Here is a 23101-nt window from a genome sequence, read left to right on the forward strand (position 1 = left end):
AAGCAACTGGGGATCACGGGTGTACAAGGGAGCATTGGCCACTCCTGTTTCCTGGGCCACATACCCTGTTTCAGCAGCCAGAATGGGGACTGGCATAGGAACTGTTACAATGTGTACATACAGAATCCTTCTGTAGTTGGTTACATTGGCTTTTGGGCTGCTCTGGGTTCCTGCAGTGCCAAATGTACTGAAGGATCCAGCCCATAATTTGTTCTGAAAATTCTAAGCTTGTTTGCATATCATCATGGCAATAACTAGAGAACATAGTGTTTGAAGTGGAGCAATAAAATAAGACATTATTCAAAATTACATTTTATTAGATAGTTTGGTAATTTTTAAACAACCATATTGTAATACAAACACACATATAATGTCTTAAGAGTTAACAGATTATGTCAATTGAGTTTCTTTTTAACATAAATGCAAAACATTTGTGGTTAGGTAAAGTATATAAAAAGTGTGATGTAGAAGCTGACATTTAAAAAATGAGGCCAGCAGTCCAAACAAAGCATGCCTCCTCTATTGTATGCAAACCAATAGCAGTGTATTTTAATATGGTATTAACTTACACTGAATCACTGGAACATTGATGGAAGTCCTTTTGTTATTCACATTGATGGCAAATAGATTCATTATAGTAATTAGTCTGGCAAAGAATAGTGAAAAATCCATTCATATGGAACATTTAAAGTATTACCAGTAAGAGACTACATTTTCCCAAAGAGATTTGTCATCATGAATAATTGCTTTCAATGTGTAGGATATTATTAATATCCAATATTATTTACTTATTTCAAAATATTTATATGTCTTGAAATAAAAACAAAACCCACTTTCTACCCAACACAAAACATTCATTGAATGCAGATTTAAGATAACACATTAGATTTTAATTGTGCCCTTTTTACCTTCTTCTCTTTACCTATGCGACAAAAAAGATTTACCAAAAAGCATTAGTATTTTATTGCTTGATCTGTGCAAAATGGGAAGCCTTTATATAATAACTATTATCACATGCAAAAGAGAAAAAATCCAATAAGAACCATCTAAGAAGCCCTGAGTCAGTAACTTTGTTACAAGGACAGGAGTGCGCTGAATTATTTCTATACATCGGTGACATATTCAAAATAGTCCAGTATTTATCGTTTTATACAAAAAAGGGGGGGGAATTGTCTAGTTTCTCACATATAACTTACATGGTGCTTCATTCATTTCAGCAGAACTTATTTAATACTCAATTTCATTTAAGTCATCAGAATCCCCGGATGAATGCTGAGTAATTTCTCCCATTTCTAGAACAGAAAAGAGGGAAAAGTATTAAGTGTTTTCATAGTTCTTTATAATTTTTACATACACAGAACTGAATTACCATGTTGGACTTTGACTAAGAGACTGGGCTTACACCCATGTGCCATGGGATCTTTACTTACCACAAGCTATCAGGACTCTGGTTTTACATCTCATCAAAAAAATGGCTCCTCCAGCAGCACGGTGGTCCTTAACACCACACTACTGTGGGACTGATTCAGTGTTGACTCGGAAAAATAGCACCGACTCACTAAAACCACTACCTGTAGTACCTAGGTGTCTCCTAAGAGAATTATAAGCAAGTATAAAATTTACCTATACAGGATCCAGCCTGGAACAGAATATCATCTATAGCAATGTCACTTCTTATTGACACTCCACGAACTGCTTCAAAAATAATCTGTAAAAACAACCCATATGGTTTTCATAAATATCACATCTAGAAAAAAGTATATCTTTTTAAAAATGCAAAACCCCAATGCAGGCTATTTTAAGATATAATATAACCCCAATGCTGTTCTAAGAAAAATTATATGCTCAGTGATTAGCATATTTTAACAGACTTTATTCTAATTGGTCAGAGAACTGGGATGCATGTGACACCCAGAAAAGGCCAATCAAATCTCAGAATTTGGTATGGAACTATTTTGTCCTAAGGATGACTGATAAATAATCAGTTAGTTTTCATGATATAATGCTTCTCTTGTTTTTTCATTGCCTGAGTGTTGTCCTTATCACCTGGGCAAATTGCAAGGGCAGAATTTTGTGATAAACCAGCAAGTTCTTCCTCTTACTCCCGTAGTTGAACTTAGCTCTTAATAAAAAGCAATTTTTCTAATTAATTTCTAGACATTTAAGACAAAATGAACCTATCAGTATATGTTTTCTATTAATGGTTAATGATTTTGGGGCTAATCTTGCTCCAATAGACATTAGAAATGTTACCACTGACTTTAATAGAAGCAGACGCAGGTTCTTATTGAACACACCAGAGTTAAAAACCTGGCCTCATTGAAGTCAATTGCAAAGCTCCATTGACTTCAACAGGGCCAAGATTTCACTCCAGAATTACTGAGGCACAGCCACAAGAGGAAACACAGCAGAAGGGGTCTCTGTGCATTCTTAGAAATGTTTTTGATAATCAACAAATACTTTTTTATTTGTTAAGTTCTAAGTGTATGAGGGATTTTTTTATAAACCAAATATAAGCTCGGATACCCTTGGGTAGCTAAATTCTTCTAAGCAGCCTATTAACAGAGAATTCTTGTCAGCAGAAGTATGAGTTCTCCTTGATAATAAGCAATTGTCTCTATTCTGGATAGTTTACAAATTGAATTAAGCATTGAAAAGGAATACAAGGTGGGCATATTTTGTTTGGTTGTTTGTATGCATCTGCTTGTTTGTTTCATTTACACAAGGGCCAAGATGCAGCAATTCTGGTGAAAGCCAGGAGGTCCTGAATAGTCCGAGAGAGTGATAGGATAGTCTGTTTTTCACCCAAATTACATAATTTTAGAGGTCCCTCTAAGAAGGCTGTTGGTTAAGGAGTATGGAATAAATGAATCTAAAGATGAGTTGCCAGATGAGGTCACATAATAGATGATCAATGGTTGGACAGATAAAATTGGCAACTATGGGATGTGCTCCGAGACCTGTAGAATCTTAACCAAGAGAGATGCATCATTTATGAGTCCAAATTTCAGTGCATTGAGAGTTTATTGATCTATAGTGACGTTGAAAGAGAAATCTAAAACCAGTTGTGGAGAAGAAATACAAGCAAAGATGAACAGAAATATTAAAAAGGGACTGAAAGATTTTCCTCCCTTAAGATTTTTATGTGCATATCTATGCAATCAAAGTATTTGGGTCAATACGGGTCTAAGTAATTTTTGTTGTCATCTTCTGTAAATCAACATACAATTAGATTTAATAATCATTTGTAATAAAATATTCCAAGTAGCACAACCTTGTCTATTACATCATCTTCCATCTGTCTCATTTCCTGTTATAACTTGCACCAGTGCATTTCTAACCTTTATATCTGGATATTCAAAATTGGGGTTTGGTTCAAATACATCTCTAAATTTAATGTCAATGAGGCCCAGACTTTCATAATTATGCACATACTTTCATGGCTCACTTGCACATGCAATGTAACCGCATGAGCAAATGACCAGTTGGACTTGCACAATCAATTAATGTAATTACATGGGCAGTCATGGTAATTTTGGCTTCAAAAAAGGCATGCAAATATGCCTGCAATGGAAAATGTGCAGTTCAGAAAATCTAGATCTATCAAGAATGAATATTATTAGGGTCTGGTCCCATGAGGTGCTGAGGATCCTCAAATTCCACTGAAATTAACCTGGAGTTTGGGCAGATGGCGCCTCTCAGGACTTGGCCCCTAATTGGCAGTTACATCTTCAGCTCAAGCTTTGTGCCAAACTCAGAAAGCCACAGCCTTGAAGAGGCCTTGAGAATTGTACATAGTTTTGCAATTATGCCAACTCCAGAGAAGGTTATTCTGCAGTTGGAGAAAATAAAATATTTATGAGCTTGAGATAAAAATGAGATCTAGAAGATATAGCTAAGACCACTGGCAAGAAAGGGTGGAACAATATCATTTAAATTAATATATACAAAAACGGACATGATCAGTAATATAAATTGAGACATTCACATCTGCAACCCACTTATGACTGTATCTGGTATATTCCCTCCCTCTTATAAATTGGGAGAAGTTCCCCAGTATTTCACCTTGCTCAAATGAAATGCCACATGCAGCACCAGTCAGTGATCCTGAACAAGAAGCATCTCAACACTTTCTCTGTCTTGGACAGAAGAGGACACAAGCTCTGAATAGCCTCATGAATTTGATTTCCTCCCTCCTATAAAATCTCCAGGTCTCATTGAAACCCCACCTTTGTCAGTTTTTAATTCTGACTTCAAGTGGAGCCCTGTCTCTGAGCTAAAAAATGAATCTCAGTCTTTTGCTTACCTGATGGTATTTATCACATTCATATTCTATCAGTCCCCTTAGCCATGTGATGCTCTGTTCACCTCTCCTTCTCCATAAGAGGGTTTCTTCACTATCACCTTCCTTTTTCACATAAACATTTAACAATCCAGTCCCAGCTCCATGCATGTGATAGAAAAATGTCAAGCACTGCTTTCCAGAGATCCCTCTTAGTAACCTTGAAGTCAGACGTGCTTTCTGTCCATAGATCATATTGGATGCCTCTATGTACATGTAGTATCCTTAAAAAGATACAAGACCAAATATTAGTAAAATAAAATGGTTCTTTCTCTCAGTATGTTCAATAATAAGCCTGTGTGTGAAACCTGTTTAATAAATGCATGCTCTTGCTCACAATACAGTTCAGAAGTGAATGACTCTGTGTTAGTTGTATAGTAAAGCAGAGTATATGAATGATTAATGAAAAATATTTTTAAATTAATATATACTAAATGAAAAGTGTGTACAAAGAAATAATCTAACATGAATGGTGATAAAGGGATAACACTGGAAATAATAAAGGCCTGAAGTATGTAAATATGGAAAGGTTGCATATTTTTAAAATATACACTGTTTAAAATTTTTGCTTATGCAGTAGAGTCGTACTGGTGGAACTGAGTGGAGATTTTTTACCCTGGTGTATAGTACTTGAGTATAGTAAGAAATACTGATTTAGATCAAAGGTGCAACCTCTAATAATTCAAATAAAGCCATGAATTTAAGAGAAGTAGAGATTTAATTATGTTAATATATGGACCAAATTCTGCCTTCAGAAGAATGAACAGGGATCTCTCTGACTGCAACTGTTCTTAACCCAGGGGTACGGCATGAGAGAGGCAGAATTTCACTGATCTGAGAGTTTATTGATCTCCTGGAGTACAATGGGAGTTGTGTACATGCATCAGAGGTCAAAATTTGGCCTATATTTAGAATTGCTGCTTTTGATAAATCAAAGGAAAAAAAATAAGTGTTTGCCATGGAAGACATCAATCATGTGTCTGTTTTAGTGAACAAGATGTAAAGATACAAGTCAAGAGAACTGATTATCCAGAGTGCATAAAGGATTATGCTCTGAAGTCTGAATTGTGGGAAAATTGGTTATTAATTGGCAGAAGACAAATGATTTTTCCTCTGAGGGCCATCACACAGCTATTTCAAGCTGGAGCATACTGATATATCAGAATACTGGGAAGCATCCCAATGTCCCATCTGTTATGCATGGCAACTATTTTGCATGTTGAGGCACACACTCCACCAGTAACTAGTAAGTTAAAATTTTGCAGCAGCTGTTCCTGTGGTCCCACTGCTCCCTTCTTGTCATGTTGGCAAGGAAAAGCTGCCCTACCACCCCTATGAATAATAGAGTTTACAACACTTTTGGGGAGACAGGGAATTCTTAAGGATCAGTGAGACAGGAGGAGAGCAGAGAATGGCAGGAACAGCTGGTAGATGCTCTGAATGTTTTTGATGATATTCAGAGTCATATTATCTAAAATCATTCTGAAGAGGTCCTCTGTGGCCAAGATTATTTTTTTGGTGGTGAGTAGCCCGAGGAGAGAGGAGAGAAGATGTGCAGGGGTGGAAGCGTAGAAGAATATCTACAGCTGCGGATCTTCAAACAAAAGCGCACTCTCTGTAATCTGTCAGAGGAAATTCCCAGGGCTATTATACAGAACTGAATGCATGCTGGTTACAGAAATTTTAACTATTGTTTTGTTTAAAAATTATTCTTGAAGTAAAAATCCAAACTCAGAACTAGTGTCATTAGAGTAAGCTAATATAACAAAGCAATAAAGTCCTTGGTTTCAGTTTTGAGAGCCAAATCAAATTATAAACTAGCTGGAATGTCTAGATCAGATCTAGATTTCATTATCCCATGTTTGTAAAGTTCCCAGTATATTTGGGTGAGCTAAATAAGTGAAACCATGATCATCATTTTGAAAAATATTTTTATGTGACAGAATTAAGACTGACAGACCAAAATTACTCTCTTTCAGCCCCTTTGAAAATCAGGACACCATCCTCTTGGCTGTCTCAATGGTTAGTGGTTTATACAACCAGACAATAGATCTGAGTTCAATTTCTGCTTCAAAGATCATGAGCACTTTGAATAGAGCACACTCATTTCCTAGGGTGGGGAATCTCTCTACAATGTCTCCTTCAGCAAGTAGATGGGCTTCAGTCTTGGGAAATATGGGGCCTGGAATATGTACTAGAAAGGGGATAATAGATGACACTATGTAGAAAATCCGGCTGAGGGAGAAACAGTAAACAAACTTGCACCCTGCATTTCTTTAGGACAATGGTTTTCAACCAGTGATCCACAGACCTCTAGGGGTCCAGAGACTATGTCTAAGATTTCCAAAGGTGTCCTCACCTCCATTCAAAATTTGTAGGGGTCCACAAATGAAAAAAACATTGAAAACCACTGCTTTATGACAATACAGCCTGGTTATGAAACAAAACAAAGCTGGCAAAGCTGATTTAGTGTAGTCCTTTTAGATTACAATATATAGAAAAGGAAGGCTGTATAGTACAGTGATAGTCTACACATACCTATACAGGTATCACAACCACATTTAAAAAATATTCAGTCAAATGGATTTAAAAAAAACCACTCAGAAAAATATTTACCCTCTCTTTCTGGCTGGATTCATGCAAATCTAGTTTATGCAAAAGAAGTGGGTGTTAAAGATGGCAAAGACCTACTGGTATTAGGTCATCTAGTTCATAGCCTGCCAGAGTAGGATTGTTTCCTATGCTACATTTTCTAGCATTTTTCCCAATTTTAAATGGACCAAGCAATAAGGCTTCCATCATTTCCTTTTGGAGACTATTTCACAGTATCGAAGGCAACATTTTCCTGTTATTCAGCCTAAATTTTTCCTCTGCATAATTTAACCATAACAACTGCATCAAATATGTTCAAACTTATAACTGATTTGGTTGCTTCCATTTTTCATTTCTAATATCATAGCAGGAGTTTGATTAGAGCTTTGGCATTCCTGAAATGTATTAATACTTCTGCCTACATGGAGCACTGTCTAGCATTGATTGTGGGAGAGCATAATTGCTCTGAAGACTGAAAACTACAAGTAAGGTTAAAACTCTTCCATGTATATTCTCAGTTCAATGCTCAGGGCTTTGGCCATGTAGTCCACATTGACATGAAGGGAAATTGTGTAGCTGAAGCTCTGTAAACAGTCAAGAATATTCTCCTTCTCCATTAGCATCTCTTTCCTTTCCTGCATTAACACAGAATTTTCCAATCCTGCCCAGGACGTAGCTACTGGAGGGGCTTTATTAAAAAGTGGAAAAGTGACGTTCTGCTGAGTATACATCTCTTCTATGCACAAATATCCCTCTAGATAGAGTGTGATTAGAGAGAAGGCAAGGCTCTTATTTTGTTAACTAGAAACAAAATAGTTTTGCAGGTGCTCTCGAATGCAGCTGTATAAGACTCTACATACTCAATTGAAACAACTATGTTTAACAATGTTAGTATGGTTTAAATTCAGCTGTACACAGACTAAGTTATAACACTGTTTGGCAAGTCATTTTGGACAATGCCAAGCTGTGTTATAATCAGTCAAAAAATATGTTCATCATAGCTAGCAGAATTGTTATAATTCAGCTCAGCTACTGAGTTTAAGCTTTATTGCATGAATTTCAGCCCTGTGCAAGAGGCCCAGCAGAAGGCACCACTTAAGTTTGCTAAAGTATTCTGAGAGTTTAAGCAGTTATGAGCTGGGTGAAACCTTGTTAAGGGTTGAACTCATCCTTCAGTTGATATATCTGTAAGCAAAAGCCTCACCAAAGACAAAAGGTGTGTGTGAACCCGCCCAGGAGTTTTTGGCTGAGGCAGGGATGGGAAAACTTTTTGGCCAAAGAGCCACATCTAGGTGGGGAAATTGTATGCAGGGTCATGAATGTAGAGCTGGGGCAGGGGGTTCAGGTGCGGGAGTGAGTGCAGGGTGTGGGAGGGGGTGCGGTGTGCAGGAAAGGGCTCGGGGGGGGCTGGGGTGTGGGAGGAGTGCAGGAGGAGTGCGGTGTGCAGGAAAGGGCTCAGGGCAGGGGGGAGGGGTGCGGCAGGGGGCTCAATGCAGGGGGCTGGGGACTTGGGTGCAGGAGGGGTGCGGCAGGAGGCTCAAGGCAGAGGGTTGGGGTGCAGGAGGGGTGCAGGTGAGACAGGGGGCTCCAGGCAGGGGGTTGAGGTGCAGGAGAAGTGCAGAGTGTGGGAGGGGGCTCAGGGCAGGGGTTGGGGTGCAGGAGGGGTGTGGCAGGGGGCTCAAGGCAGGAGGTTGGGGTGCAGAAGGGGTGCGGCAGAGGGCTCAAGGCAAGGGGTTGGGGGCTTGGGTGCAGGAGGGATGCGGCAGGAAGCTCAAGGCAGGGAGTTAAGGGACTCAGGGCAGGGGGTTGGGGTGCAGGAGGGGGTGCGGAGTGCGGGAGGGAGTTCAGGGCACGGGGTTGGGGTGCAGGAGGGGTGTGGCAGGGGGCTCAAGCAGGGGGTTAGGGGGTTCAGGGCAGGGGATTGGGGTGCAGAAGGGGTTTGGGGTGTGGGCTCCGGCCTGGCGCCACTTACCTTGAGCGGCTCCGGGGTGGCAGCGGCATGCAGCGGGGCTAATGCAAGTTCCCTGCCTGCGCTAGCCCTGTGCTGCTCCCAGAAGTGGCCAGCATGTCTGGTAGCAGCTCCTGGGGTGGGGGTGGGGTTGGGGGTGGGGGGCAGCAGCTCTGCTGCACGTTGCCCTCACCTGTAGGTACCATCCCTGAAGCTCCCATTGGCCGCGGTTCCCCATTCCCAGCCAATGGGAGCTGCAGGGGCGGTGCCTTCAGGTGAAGGCAGTGCACGGAGCCCTCTGCTCTCCCCCAGGGGCCGCAGGGACATGGTGCCAGTCTCTTCCGGGAGTGGCACAGGACCAGGGTAGGTAGGGAGCCGGCCTTAGCCCCGCTCCACCATGGGGCTGGTGATCCTGCGGGCCAGATTAAAAGCCCTGACAGGCGGGATCCAGCCTGTAGGCCATATTTTGCCCTCCCCTGTGCTGAGGGATGTGTGTGTGTGCACACGTGTAGAGATGATATAGAAACTGAGATCAGACGGGAACAGAGCAGCCTGAAGGACCAGCTGAAAGCACAGTGGCTGACCCTGGAAGAAACCTCAGAAGAGGATTTGGGATCAGGGGTGCAGGCTAAAGAGTGCTCTTAGTGCTGTGAGTGAAAGAAGCTGTACCCTGCTATTTGATTCCCTCTGAGGTTCTGGGACACAGGACTTTGTACATTCTTTGTAAATAAACAAAGCTGCATCAAACAAATACCTATCAATAATTTTCACTCCCAACTAGAACATCTACAGGGCCCAAACTTTGATGAGCTGCTTAGGTCAAAAAGGGGCCACATGGTACATAGGCCTTAGGCTGGCCTTCTGCACAGTGATGAATTTAATCCATTATGCTGCAGTCAGTAGAACTACTTTTAAAGACTTACACTGGGGTAAGTGAGCCATAACCCATACTATATTAAAGCAGCCAGGTGACAGCAAGCACATGAAAAGTCCTGCTAATTAGATTGCTCCTTGGTGAATTGATGTAAGAGGCAATGTGAGGTGGAATTCTCTTCTTCAGGACAAGCAAGCTTTAACTTAGACACAAGGCGAACTTCTTTATAATTTAGGTCTAGTGAGGGTTGCCACAAACTTTTTCATGTTTTTGTGAATCCTTGAATATTTTAAAAAGTAAAAGGACACCATGAGTCCACTCTCTCCTCTTTGAAGTTACTTCTGTATAATTAATGAGCTAGTTAAGGGCAAAAATTCTAGTGCCTGCACCTTTGCTCTCTGAGGTAAACAGCTATTCTGTGTATTTTATAAACACCTGAAAGACATCCTTCAGACCAAGCGGAGAGACAATATATTGGAAAGCTTTATACTACTAATTTTCTATGACTCATAGAAAATACTAATATGCATCCTGTTTAATATAGCCAGTTAGTTATCTGATTGTTTTGGATGGAGAACATGCAGTAACCATTTAGGTTGGTTCTTTTAGTCTCTTGTTTTAGTCTTCTGAGATCTAGGAGGGTAGAATCCTTCAGATTTTGGAAGTATAAAGAAGGAAACAAAAACACTTCAGATGAAAACAGAGTTGCCAGCCATGGAGAATGGGCTTGTTGGGGCTGAAATTTCTCCCCTCCCAGGGCAATTGGGGGTCAAGAGATACAGAACAGCTCCCTTGATTCCCCTGGCCCAACTATCCATAGCGTAGCTTTTTGTTCCTCATCTCTGGTCTCTTCTCTTTTCCTTGAAGCAAGTAGTTCATGCAAAAAGGCTGAGTGCCCACCCCTTTATCTTGCCTCTTTCTCCCCTGTGGAGGCCTCACAGAATCTACTGCAGATCTGTAGTGATTGTGGACTTGGGTCAGAGTCTAGGTTTAGTGTGAAGTATAGATATATCCTGTAACCCACATAGCTGCTATATCTTCAGAATCTGTGAAACTAGTGCTAAGCCCCATATGTAGGGATAAGGGGCTCCTTTCTCTTACATAAGACAGGGCCAAGATTTGGCATTTACAGTCAAATTCTTCCTTTGTCTGCACGTATGTGTCTATCACTGAAATCAGCATAGCCCTGGCATACACATACAAATTCTAAATTTTCACTTAGCTTTTACAGCTTTCAGTCACACCCTGGATCAAATCGTTAGCTTGCCTAAGGCAGCATAGCTCTACTGAAGTAATATAAAATAGCTGTTTTGAAATCAATGGAGGTATGCTGATTTACAGCAGCTGAGATTTTCACCCTCTGTGCATATCCAAAGCCTGCTGCAGAAAGAAGAAAAAGAAATTAATAGAAAAAAAAATGAAATGCAAAACCTACTTTATTTGCATTTTGAAAACACCAAGTTTTGTCTAGCATTTGTGTTTCTATTTGTGAACATTTATTATAGTAACTAGAAAGTGTGTGTAATACTGACAGACCGGAAAGCCAAGCTCTGTTTAGCCACAGAGAATTTAGAGCACAGACAGTGGTAGTTTACACTTCCCCATTGATGTGCCCAAACACTGTTCTGAAGGACTACCACAAAACAGGGAGGGTCCGTTTCTGCATTTCCATTCAATCACTGATCTCTCTATTATGAACACCAACTAACAAAGGTGGGAACACTGATGCTATTTGTGATGTGAACACCTTTTGCCTCCGACAGTCAACTCATTTTACACAATCCAAATAAAGACGAGAAAGAGAATAGGAAACAGAGCCTATCATCTGATCCTTCAGTCCCATGGTTGATACTGTCAAAGAAGTTGCATCAGTCTCTACATTATAAAATCTTATTTTGAGAGATTTAAAACTATTTTGTATCATTCACTTAAAATTAATTTCCTTTTTAACTAAAGTCTGCAGTAACATCCCATCCCAGCACAGAGAACAGACAAGTCAAAAAGGTAATCTCTCAATGTGCATGCATTAGCTATCATTAATGAAATATATGCAAGAACTTCCAGAGAAAGCTAGACACCTGAGTTCAAAAATGAAGGGAAAGACTATGCTCATCACATGGTGTTAGAAGCACCCTGGGCTAAGCTATGTTAAAAGTGGCAATGACGGCTGCCCTAAAGCAGGCTGTATGTCAAGAATGAGGAAAGGTGCTATCTAGTCCCGTGTAATCCAGAGTAAAAGAGGCAAATCAACAAGTAAAGAAGTGGCCCAGAAAGAAGAGGCTGATACTGCGTTACTCTGCACTAAATTCCAAGGGGTCACTTACCAGCAATATCCCAGACGCTGTAAGTGCACCCATATGCTATCCATGTCTCCCACTTTCACTATTATAGGATTTCATTTGACTTTACCTTAAAATTTGTAATGCATTTAAACTGCAGCAATCATCATCACACATATTGATAAAGGGATGAGGGCTGTTAGCAAAGGGTACTTGATTTGTAAGAATAAGTCAAATAATGAGTGAAATTAAAAATTATTTGCCTACCATTGAGAAGTCTCTATGGGCAGGCACATAACACAAATTAAAACATTATCTTCCCAGACATAGCTTATCTGAAAGATCCTACTATGAATATAACAGATTTCTTGCGTGTTTGTTTTTTCAGATTTTTGTTTTGAATAACTATTTTGGATATGAAGGGTAAAAACCTTTTTACTTTCCTCTAGAATATCATTTCAAAGGACATTCATTTAACTCTCACTCTGCTCTGAAAGTTCAATGTGAAGCTTAACTCACCTACCCCAGTAGTGTGGTCTCCTTTTGGTCCAGTGTAAGAAGTGGGAGTTTGACCCCTCCTCCTATGCCAACTGCTTCGGTTTCTTCTCTCCTGGGTAAATGCACACTCATCCTTTTCAAAAGTACATTCTCCAGGAAAAGATGACCACATCTCTGCAGTGAAAGAACACTGAGTTACATCTGAAAATGTATGGTTGGATACATTACTCATAGAATCTACTTTATCCATCCATTTACGGTGTCTCTTTATGCATAGAGATATTTATGGTATACACACAGTGTATGAGTGATAGCTCCAAATTGGAACACCAGGTAAACCTCCTATTTTCACAACTTTGGATCCTACTCTGGATCTGAATTTCACAATTCGGACCTTTCTCTAATATATATTAATATTCTTTTAAACAACCCTGCTGTTCAGCGGATAGGTCATCTGCTTGCTGTGGCCCTGATCCTGCAATGGGATCTGCTAGTGTCAGGGCTGGCTCTAGATTTTTTGCCGCCCCAAGGAAAAAAAAAAAAAACAAATCTCAGAGAGCGCAAGAATGCCAGAATGCCGCCCCTGGAATTTGGCCGCCCCAACCACCCGGAATGCCGCTCCTGGAATTCGGCAGCCCCAAGCACATGTTTGGTTTGCTGGTGCCTAGAGCCAGCCCTGGCTAGTGTAGGCCCTTTCACAACCCAATGAGCTTAATGGGCTCTGAGCATACATAAGGGACTGTACTAGTAGATCCTACCATAGGATCAGGGCCTATGTTATCTGAAGTCAAATGGAAAAGATTTAGCCTGCTGAGCCCACAGTACAGGATTCTATGTTTCCTTTATTTCAGCTGATATCACAACAACATGCATTCCCTGAACTACTTTAGCTGTTTGGAATATCATTACATGATGCAGAAGAAATAGACAACCCAGAATTCAGATCCTGGCAGGAGTGTAAAGGAGGAACTGCCTTTCAGCTATTCTGTTTTAATTTTTTATTCATGAATATTTTAACTTGCTTTTACCCTAGACTCTCTCTTTCTTCCTCAACCGCTCTGTCCTGTTGAGATATTCCAGACCTTTTTGCTTGTATCAGCCATGAGTCCCAACAAGTGAAGTAAGTAATCCATATAGGAATATCAGTTTAAGTATGTAAGGAGCATGGTATTGTCTGTGAAAATTCTGTCTAAAGTACAGTATAAGAAACATGTATTTAGTCATATACTGATTGGATTTTATTGCTCCTTCTCCAAGCCACTTTCCCCCTTTTTATTCAGCCTTCAGGTGTGGGAAATGGGAGTAGTGCATACCCACTCCTAGCCTCTCTAAACTGCCCCTTATATCCTAATCAAAATAGCTCAGGATTAAAGTAAAATCATCATAAATACCAGTATAAAGGTTGATTCTGATTTTTATTGTAAAGCAGACTTTTAGGACCAAATTTAGCTCTGGATTAAGCACATACAGCACCCACTGGAGACAATGGAGTTAATCAGGATTTACTGTGGTGCCAAAATTTGGCCCTCACAGTACATCAGTAAAAGCAGCATTACTGCAGTACTTGACTGACATCCACGAACACCAGTGTTACAGCTAGCTATGGAATGAGAACTTAATATAATTTTGTTAGGAAAATGGACACATAAGAAGGCTTTTTATAGCAAGGGCTGAGATTGGACAGTGGCTGTAGCAGAACAAAAACGGATCAGATTTCATATGCACATTGTCTTACCAGTGGTTTGGCAGCTTCCCAGGCTCACTGATATGTCATCGAGTGCCACCAGTCCACAGTCCCAAAAGCTTTTGCACCAGCTCAAAAACACCACCTGCAATTTATGAAGAACATGGGTCTCAGGTTTATTTAGTGAAACTTGGTATTGTAAGCAGTCCTGAAATTTTAGACTTTTCTTTGTGCATTAATAATTTTTAATTTTTTAAGTGTTGAAAATTTTTTCCCAATAATTTTTGTCATGGCAATGTGATTAAAACATTTAAATTAACTGATTTTTAGACATAAAAATATCTGTCAGTACCAACAGAATAATCTTTCTCCATTTAACTTTTTAAAGCTAATGATCTCTGTCTAAAAACAGATGCCACTAATTTAAGTTCTCTCCACACACAGTTATCATTTTATTAAGGCACACATCTTTATTAATATAGGAGAAAGAAAATCTCTAAACTTGGATCTCACTTCATGAAATTTCCTCTGCAAAAAAACAGCACAATTTTAGATTGTTTTCTATTATACTAAAAGAAATTTTTCACCCCAAGAATGGTTAGAGTTGAATCAAAATATGGGCAAAAAGGCATATTACAGGTTTGACAAGATCCATGTTATTCTACAATTTCTGAAAATGAGAAAATATAATATAGCCAGGAACAGAAGTTTCCCATGATTACATTCAACGCTGATAAACTGAAAAATTGCATACTGTATTCTGGTTTTACAGTCTAAAACTCTAGCATGCAGTTTGGTTTCATGCAAACCACAATATTATAGTGACTGTACATATCACTCTAGAGCAGTGGTCTCCAAATTGGGGTGCGCGCACCCCAAGGGATGTGCAAGAGGATCCTTGAGGGTGCAAGGCAGGAGGAGCGCTTTTTTTTTTTTTTTTTTTGCTTCGTCAGGCAGGAGTCTGAGCGGCTTTTGTTTTTTTGCTTCGGTGTGGCAGCGGGTGCGTACTCAAAATTTTTTTACTGATAGGGGTGCATGATCAAAAAAGTTTGGAGACCACTGCTCTAGAGCACTGGGATTTTGAGTTTTCCGGATAGTGTACACAATGCTCTGGTGCATTTAGCCAGAAATTCAGGGGCAGAAGCAGGCCTCAATGCAGGGAAACTGGCATTTCCAGAAGGTTGCTGTAGAGCTGGCACAGAAGGGGACTCCACATCCCTCTGAATGGAGTCTCCACTTACTTCTCATAGGCCAGTTCAGAGGTGGGGGTTAGATGGGGAAAGAGGTATGACTAGTTGGTCTATAATTACATAAATCCAATGATCACAAACTATCAACTAAGAAGGGTTGCAGCTCTTATTACAAACAACTCAGGGACCATAATAGCAGCTGTAGAGATGCTGACTGGCTGTTTCACACCATGCCCCCCCCCTCCACTGAGTGTTCTCAAGCAGCATTCTCACTGGGACAGTACAAAATGGCACTGGCATGATTGGCAAGAATAAAGAGATTGGGGATTTTAAAAAAATGTTATGGATGCACTAGGGATGTAAAATGTTAACAGGTTAACCGTTAAGCATGAGTCTTATTGGTAAGGTATTTCGGTTAACATTTAAACTCTGCTGCAGGATTCTGGCGGTCATGCTGCCCCACACCCCCACCTGGGGTCCCAACTGCTGCACCCTACCCCCCACACCCAGGGTCCCAGCTGCTGGCCACAGGTCCCGACTGCCGGCCCTGTGCCCTGGTGCGGGGCGGCAATGGAATCCCCAGCGCGGGGCCGGCAGACGGGACCCTGGGCGCCGGGCCGGCAGTGGAGTCCTTGGTGTGGGGCTGGCAGCGAGCGGAGTACCCAGGCATGGGGCGGCAGGAGAGCCCCAGGCACACACGGCGGCAGCCGGGACCCTGGATGCACAGGGCAACAGCGGAGCCTAATGGTTAAACATTTAACCGGTACCATTTTAATAGTTTAAACATTTACTTTTTTAAACGCTATGGGATGGCTACCAGAAAAGGCCCAGGTATGCTTCAAAAATAAAGACATACAGTACTGGGCTTATAGAAATTAAATTGCTCCATAAAATGGGATTCTCTACAAACGCGATCATATTACTATGCAGCCTGAGGTCAAAAATGCTAAGCATGCTCCATAGTGCCCATCTGGGTACTGAGAAGTGTAAGAGGAGTCCAAGATGTCCTATTTTGGGCAGGTATGAATTCTGCCATGAAAAATAAAGTATTCAAGTATGTAATCTGCAATCAACACAGCAAACAGAACCACTGAAACCATGTGAGATTCCTGATTGCCCTCGGATCAAGATTGGTGCAGATCTATTTGAATTAATCAAGAAAATACAAAGCTTATTTGCTGTACATATTGCTACAAAGCAGTAGATGGGCAAATAATAAAAACTGTGTATCTGACCGTAACAGAAGTAATTTGCTGCCATCATTTTTGGGAAACTTTTCATAGCTATTCCATTGTGATGAGACATGACTTAGTGGCTGCAGCCAGGTATGTTTCTCATGGCTGATTCACACTCCCGTACAAACTGTTAATCCCTCATTTGAAGCTGCACATTTGAAGTTCCCTGCTCACTTACAATTTTTGGCTTATGCTGAAAATTAGTTGTTATAAAAAACCATGTATATCACTTTTAATCACTTTTCACTGTCTTTAACAGGACCTGTGGTGCCTGCTAATAAAGTTGTTAAACAGGGTAGTGCCAAGTTGCCTAACTATGTAATATTTATTAAAACCTGCAAATGCATTATGAACAGTCAGATAACCACACTTAAATCTTTAAAGAATACATGAATTCAATTGCCTGGCACTGAGCAATTTTTACTGTTCAAAAGCATTTTATATTCAACACCCGTAGTCCCAGCACTACGGATTGTTTATTTTCTGAATTGTTGCAAACATATAGTTGTAGGGCATCACAAGGGTTCACAACGGCTCAATGCATAGTGGACTAGAGCAGGGTTCCAGTCTCTTTCTAATCATGCTTTTGAAACCTTTTGCTATGGAGATATAAAGTTTTCATCCTATATGATTAAACAAATTGTAAGACAATTCTCAAGAAACAAGCACAATCTATTCATTAAAAATGCAGTGCCTTGGAATAATTGACACGATGACATATATAACCACTGTGGTATATGTTAACATCTAATCACAATAAAATAAAAAGTTCAGTGTGGATGACTTTTGGCTACAGAGATGGTATTTTCATAAAACCCCCAAGCTCCAACTTCAAGAAAGTGGCATGTGAATGGATGAGTCCAGATTTTACAATTCTTAATAGTGAAACAATGTTTCAGCACTTTGGGCCTAATGCTGTGCCCAATTCAATTTTTCCATTGACTTCAATCAGAGCAGGATTCCTTCTCGACCCCAAATCTGATGATGAGTATGACGCTGAGCATGTCAGCAAGACAAAAGAGCCAGGCGTCTAGGAAGAGGATTTTCTGTACCGCCTCAGAACACTTGCCCTATGATCCATCTCTAGGTGTGGCCACGCTCTGCTGCTTCAGAGGAAGGCAAAGCCCACCCCTACTCCTTCCTCAGAATACATCTGGCCAATTGTGCATTGGGGGAAAAAATTTGTCCTGACCCCTGCAGGCAACAGGCTAATGCCCTGAAGTGTGAGATTTGATTATAATCATTGTCTTAATACAGAGCTGCAAGTGTTATGAGAATGATGAGGGCAATGCAAGGAATCCTGTTTTCCCCAGGGCCCATAAAACAAGGGGATGAACAGAGGGATTCTTAGATTCAGACTCTCAAACCCAGAAGGGACCATCCAGCCTACTCCCCACCCCACATACATAGTCCGTACAATTTCTCCCAGAAGATGAATTAAGGTGCATCTTTTTTTAGAAAGCATAATCTTGTTTTAAAGATTCCAAGCAATGGTGAGTCCACCACCTTCCCTGGTAAACTCTTTCAAAGTTTAATTCCCTTCCAAAGGATGCTACAAAGTTGCATCTTATTTCAAGGCTAAATTTATTTAACTTCAGCTTCCAGCTATCAGATCTCCTTATGCTTTCTTTACTCATCAAGGTTGAAATCCACACCCCACTCTTATGCTCAGATCTCTTTTCTGTGTGTAAGCACCTATACACAGCAATCAAGTCCCCACACTACCTTTTCTTTGATAAGCTGAATATGGGGAGCTTCTTAAACCTCACTTCATCAGGCTTGTTTTCCAGGATCTGACTCACTTTTGTGGCCCTCCTTTAAACTGACTAGTATTTCCACATCCCGCTTCAACTGCAGACACAATAACTGGACACAGTATTCTAGCAGTGGTCTTACCAATGCTATGTAGAGAGGCAAGATCACTTCCCTTGATAGTCCCCCTTTTTACAGCCACAATTAACCCTTTTTGCCACAGCATTGCATTGAGAGCTCATATTAAGATGCTTTTCTTTGATGATCCCCAAGTCCTTCCCTGAGTTACTTTTTCCAAGATAGAGTCTTACGTCCTACAGGTATAACCTGCATTCTTGATTCCCAGATGTATTGCTTTGCATGTGGTTCTATTAAGAGGCATTTTGTTGGATTGTGACCATTTAACCAGGCAATTCAGATTACCCTGTAAGAGTAACCCATCTTCCTCATTATTTACTACCCCACCAATCTTTGTGTTGTCTAAAAACTTTACCAGCAAAGATTTTCTATCATCATCTAGGTCATTAATAAAAATATAAAATAGTACTGGACCAAGAACTGATCCTCGGGGAACCCACTAGAAACAGCCCTGCTCGTTGATACCTTTCAGTAACAACTACATTTTAATATCTCTGAGTGAGCCAGTTTTTAATCTATCTAAATGTGTGCCCTGTTAATTCCATATAATGCAAATTTTTAATCAAAATGTCATGTGGTACTAACTCAAATGCCTTGGAGAAATCTAATTATACTGTATCAAAACAGTTGCCTTTATCAACCAAACCTGTAATCCTGTCAAAAAGAGACAACAGGTTTGTTTGACAAGACCTACCTTCCATGAAACCATGCTGACTGGCATCAGGGCCGGCTGTAACTTTTTTGCCACCCCAAGCAAAAAAAAAAAAAAAAGTCCCTCCATAGCGCCACCATAACACACCCCCTCAGCACCGCGCCGCCAGCCCCCCCGTGCGGAGCGCCGCACCACCGAACCCCCCAAGTGGCGCACCACCAAACCCCCCCAGCGCCCCATGGAGCGCCGCCGAACATGCCAGCCCCCCGTGGAGCGCCACCGAACCCCCCCATCCCCCTGCAGAGCACCGCCAACCCCCCCCAGCCCCCTGCGGAGTGCCGCACCATCAAACTCCCCCAGCCCCCTGCGGAGCGCCGCCGAACCCCCCTGCTGAAACCCTCCCCCCGCGGAGCGCCACGCTGCCGAACCCTCCCGCCGCCACGCACACCTCCCACGGAGTGCCGCCGAACCCCCCATCCCCTCGCCGAGCGCCGCTGAACACCCCCCCCCCCTCTGCGGAGCGCCGCGCCACCGAAGCCTCCCGCCGCCACACACACCTCCCGCCGAGTGCCGCTAAACACCCCCACTGCCGAGCCACGCTGCCGAACACCTCCCCCCGTGGAGCGCCCCGCCACCCCCCCGAGCGCCACTGCCGAATCCCCCCCCCAGCTGCCAAAACAAAAACAACCCACCCCACCTTCAGCACCGCCCGACCAACCCCCCCCCCAAAAAAACAAAAACCCTGTGTGTCCCGTCCCCCCCCCAGATTGGCCGCCCTTTACCAGGTGCCACCCCAAGCACGTGCTTGGTCGGCTGGTGCCTGGAGCCGGCCCTGACTGTCATTAATTATATTTTTCGATATACAGTTACCCATTAGATCTCACAGAAAGCAGTATGATGTAGTGCTTTTACAATAGGTATTGGCCAGTCAAGGATTTAACTGAGTAAGTACTCAATTCTTCCCCCAAAAGATCCATTTATTTTACTTCAGGCTTTTAACTTTACCAAGCAACAAAGACTATCAAATGTGCAGTTCTGTCCCAGTGTCTGTATGTGTACCTTTAACCTTGCTAAATTCTACCCTTGTTTTTTGAGTAGTGAATGACATGCTACTGCCACATGGCTTAATGTTTCCATGGCTACTTTGCTGGCTTATGCTCAGGAAAAGTGGATTTTCCAACACAGAAGTAGCATAATGCAGTGTGTGAAGTTGTCTGGTGTTCTCTTGACTAATTCTGTGTTTCTGAAACCTTCCTTTAGTTACATTCCTTGTGCCATTGTGAGGAATGGGGTAGAAGACATTTTTCTTTACCAGATCAAATATATACACCCCTTATTTGTCCCTAACATCTTTAATTGTATTTTTGGCCCATTTAAGCATGCTTGCAGCTCACCTGTCAGTTGGATGGTATCAATATGTTTTTCAGTCTTATTTTCATTTCAGGTTTGGCCTCAAAATCTGTCCTTCATACTGCACCTAGGTCAGTGGTCACCAATCGGTCGTCGTGATCGACTAGTCGATCCTAGAGGATCTCCCAGTCAATCATGATCTCCGGTGGTGCAGTGTGGTTGCCGCTAAGGCAGACTCTCTGCCTACCCCGGCCCCATGCTGCTCCCGGAAGCAGCCAGCGCGGCCCCGAGGGCAGGAGGGCAGGAGGGCAGGAGGTCTCCCTCTGCGCACTGCCCTTGCCTGCAAGCACTGCCCCCCGTGGCTCCCATTGGCCGGGAAAGCTGCAGGGGTGATGCTTGCAGAGAGGGGCAGTGCGTGGAGCCACCTGCTCCTGCCCCAGGGGTGCGTTGGCCCCTTCCGGGAGCGGTGGGGCCGGGGTAGGCAGGGAGCCTGCCTTAGCCTCACTGCACCCGCTGCCAACCAGGAGCTGCTGGAGGTAAGTGCTGCCCGGCAGGAGGCCACACCCCAACCCTCATCCCTGAGCGCCTTCCCAGAGCCAGCAACCCATACCCTCTCCTGCACCCCAAACCCCACCCCAAACCCCAGCCCTGACCCCCTCCTCCCAGAGCCAGCACCCTGTACCCCCTCCTGCACCCCTACACTCTGCCCCAGTCCGGAGCCCCCTCCTGCATGCAAACTCCCTCCTAGAGCTTGCACCCCTCACCCACTCCTGCACCCCAACCCCATCCCAGGCTCAGCCCAGAGCCCTCTCCCACACTGCAAACACCTCAGCCATAGGCGCAGACTCTGTGGGTGCTCTGGGGCTGAAGCACCCATGGGGAAAAATTAGTGGGTGCTCTGCACCCACTGGCAGCCAAGCTCCCCCCGCCCAAGGGCACCGGGTCCCTGCTCCTCCGCCTACCTCCCAGCGCTTCCCACCCAGCTGCCACCGCCAAACAGCTCTTTGGCGACGGGCTGGGAGGGAGGTGGAGCACTCAGGGGAGGGGGTGGGGCCAGGGCAGGGATTTGGAAAAGGAGTTAGAATAGGGGCAGGGAGGGGGCGGAGTTGGAGCAGGGTGGGGGTGGGAGAGGGTGGGGCGGGGCCTCAAGGAAGGGGTGGAGTGGAGTTGGGGCCGGGGGCGGAGGGGGGTCAAGCATCCACCAGCAGGAGCAGAAGTCGGTGCCTATGCCCTTGGCCCCAGCCCAGAGCCTGCACCCTCTCCGGAATGCCAACCGCCTACCCCAGACTGGTGAAAGTGAGAGGGTGGGGGAAAGCGAGCAACAGAGAGAGTGGGGTGATGGAGTGAGCAGGGTGGGGCTTTGGGGAAGGGGCAGTGCCTTGGGGAAGGGGCAGGGTAGATCATGGGTTTCCCTTGGATTCAAAAAGTGATCTTGGGCATAAAAAGGTTGGAGACCACTGACCTAGATGATGACTGATTGTGATCAAATTGAGCCTTGCAATATTTACATTTATATTAATTTTGACTTAAATTTCTTTTCACAGGGTAATTCTTCCATAAGAATTAATGCATGCCATAGAGGAGAGAATGAGAGGGCTCATGTTTTCTTTATTTAACATGACAGATGATGAACAATATATTTATTATGTCAGTCCAGAGTTATTAAAATACCTCTTGAGTTTGTGTGCTATCCTGGAGGTTAAATTAGGAAACATTAATGGATGCAGTCAGTTGTTGCCAATATTATTGAAGTTAAAAAGTGCTTTCCTCCTTTACCTCTGCTTTTTGCAGTGAGTAATGGGAGACGCCCAAGACATTATTCAAGCATCTGTTTACAAAGCTTTGCATCAATTTCTCAAAGAATGTTTGATTTTTGTTCCACTGCTTACTTAATTTCCTTGGTCTACAGCATCAACAAAAATCAATGATCAAGTCTTGTAATTTATCAGCCACGTATCAGTAATTGGTACAGAAGAAGACAACATATTCATATTAAACAGAAAACACAAGCATGCAAGTAATTTGCAATGATAATTCAAAACTCATCTCTGCCATGATACAAAGTTGGGTTTTGGCTCACAGGTAATATTGAGTTAGGTTGAATGATTCCCCATTCTCTTTTACCTGTACCAGGAGGATTGAGGGTGAAATCTGTATTTATACAGTCTACCTGCTCCTAAAAGGGGAGGGGAAATGGGAGGACCTGCTGTAAGTCTCTTTGCCAAGGAGGAAACGGGCAGGAACTTTGATCTTTCCAAGGAGAAAACACCTGACATAGAAGCCTGCCAAAGAAGCCTTAAGCCTAAGAGGAGCTAGGCAAAGGACCATTTGGGAGCCCTGCATGAAAAGGGCAAAGCTCTGAGAAACAGGAAGAAGATCCAGCCAGACCATGATGTAGAATAGGAAGCTGGGGTTTTCCTTTTGCACTGTTTACCTCAGAAAGGAGAGCTTTGGTTCAGGCAGAGAGTTAGACCACCCAATCAGACAGGAAACTGAGGCACTGGCTCAATCTGAGGATGGGATGGTAAACTGTGCCCTGGCAGCAGGTTATGTTGCCAGAGACTGTC

At 42.8% G+C, this 23101-nt stretch overlaps 1 protein-coding gene across 3 annotated transcripts in view; it reads right to left on the reverse strand.

Annotated features, from left to right (window-relative positions):
• Positions 1 to 302: 302 nt before the first annotated feature.
• MAMDC2 (MAM domain containing 2) overlaps positions 303 to 23101 on the reverse strand; it is a 94968-nt gene continuing 72169 nt past the window's right edge. Inside the window, exons 10-14 of one of the 3 annotated variants that reach the window (XM_054032940.1) lie at positions 14269 to 14362; positions 12555 to 12707; positions 4307 to 4566; positions 1624 to 1708; positions 303 to 1292 (exon numbers count right to left, since the gene is read on the reverse strand). In XM_054032940.1, coding sequence (XP_053888915.1) covers positions 1228 to 1292; positions 1624 to 1708; positions 4307 to 4566; positions 12555 to 12707; positions 14269 to 14362 — 657 coding nt within the window. In that variant the 3' untranslated portion in view covers positions 303 to 1227. Of the gene's footprint in view, positions 1293 to 1623; positions 1709 to 4306; positions 4567 to 9193; positions 11134 to 12554; positions 12708 to 14268; positions 14363 to 23101 lie in introns of those variants that run through there. The other 2 variants (XM_054032942.1, XM_054032941.1) reach the window with 2 other exon arrangements.

Source organism: Malaclemys terrapin, chromosome 6, assembly GCF_027887155.1.
Source record: "Malaclemys terrapin pileata isolate rMalTer1 chromosome 6, rMalTer1.hap1, whole genome shotgun sequence".
Classification (NCBI taxonomy): domain Eukaryota; kingdom Metazoa; phylum Chordata; order Testudines; family Emydidae; genus Malaclemys; species Malaclemys terrapin.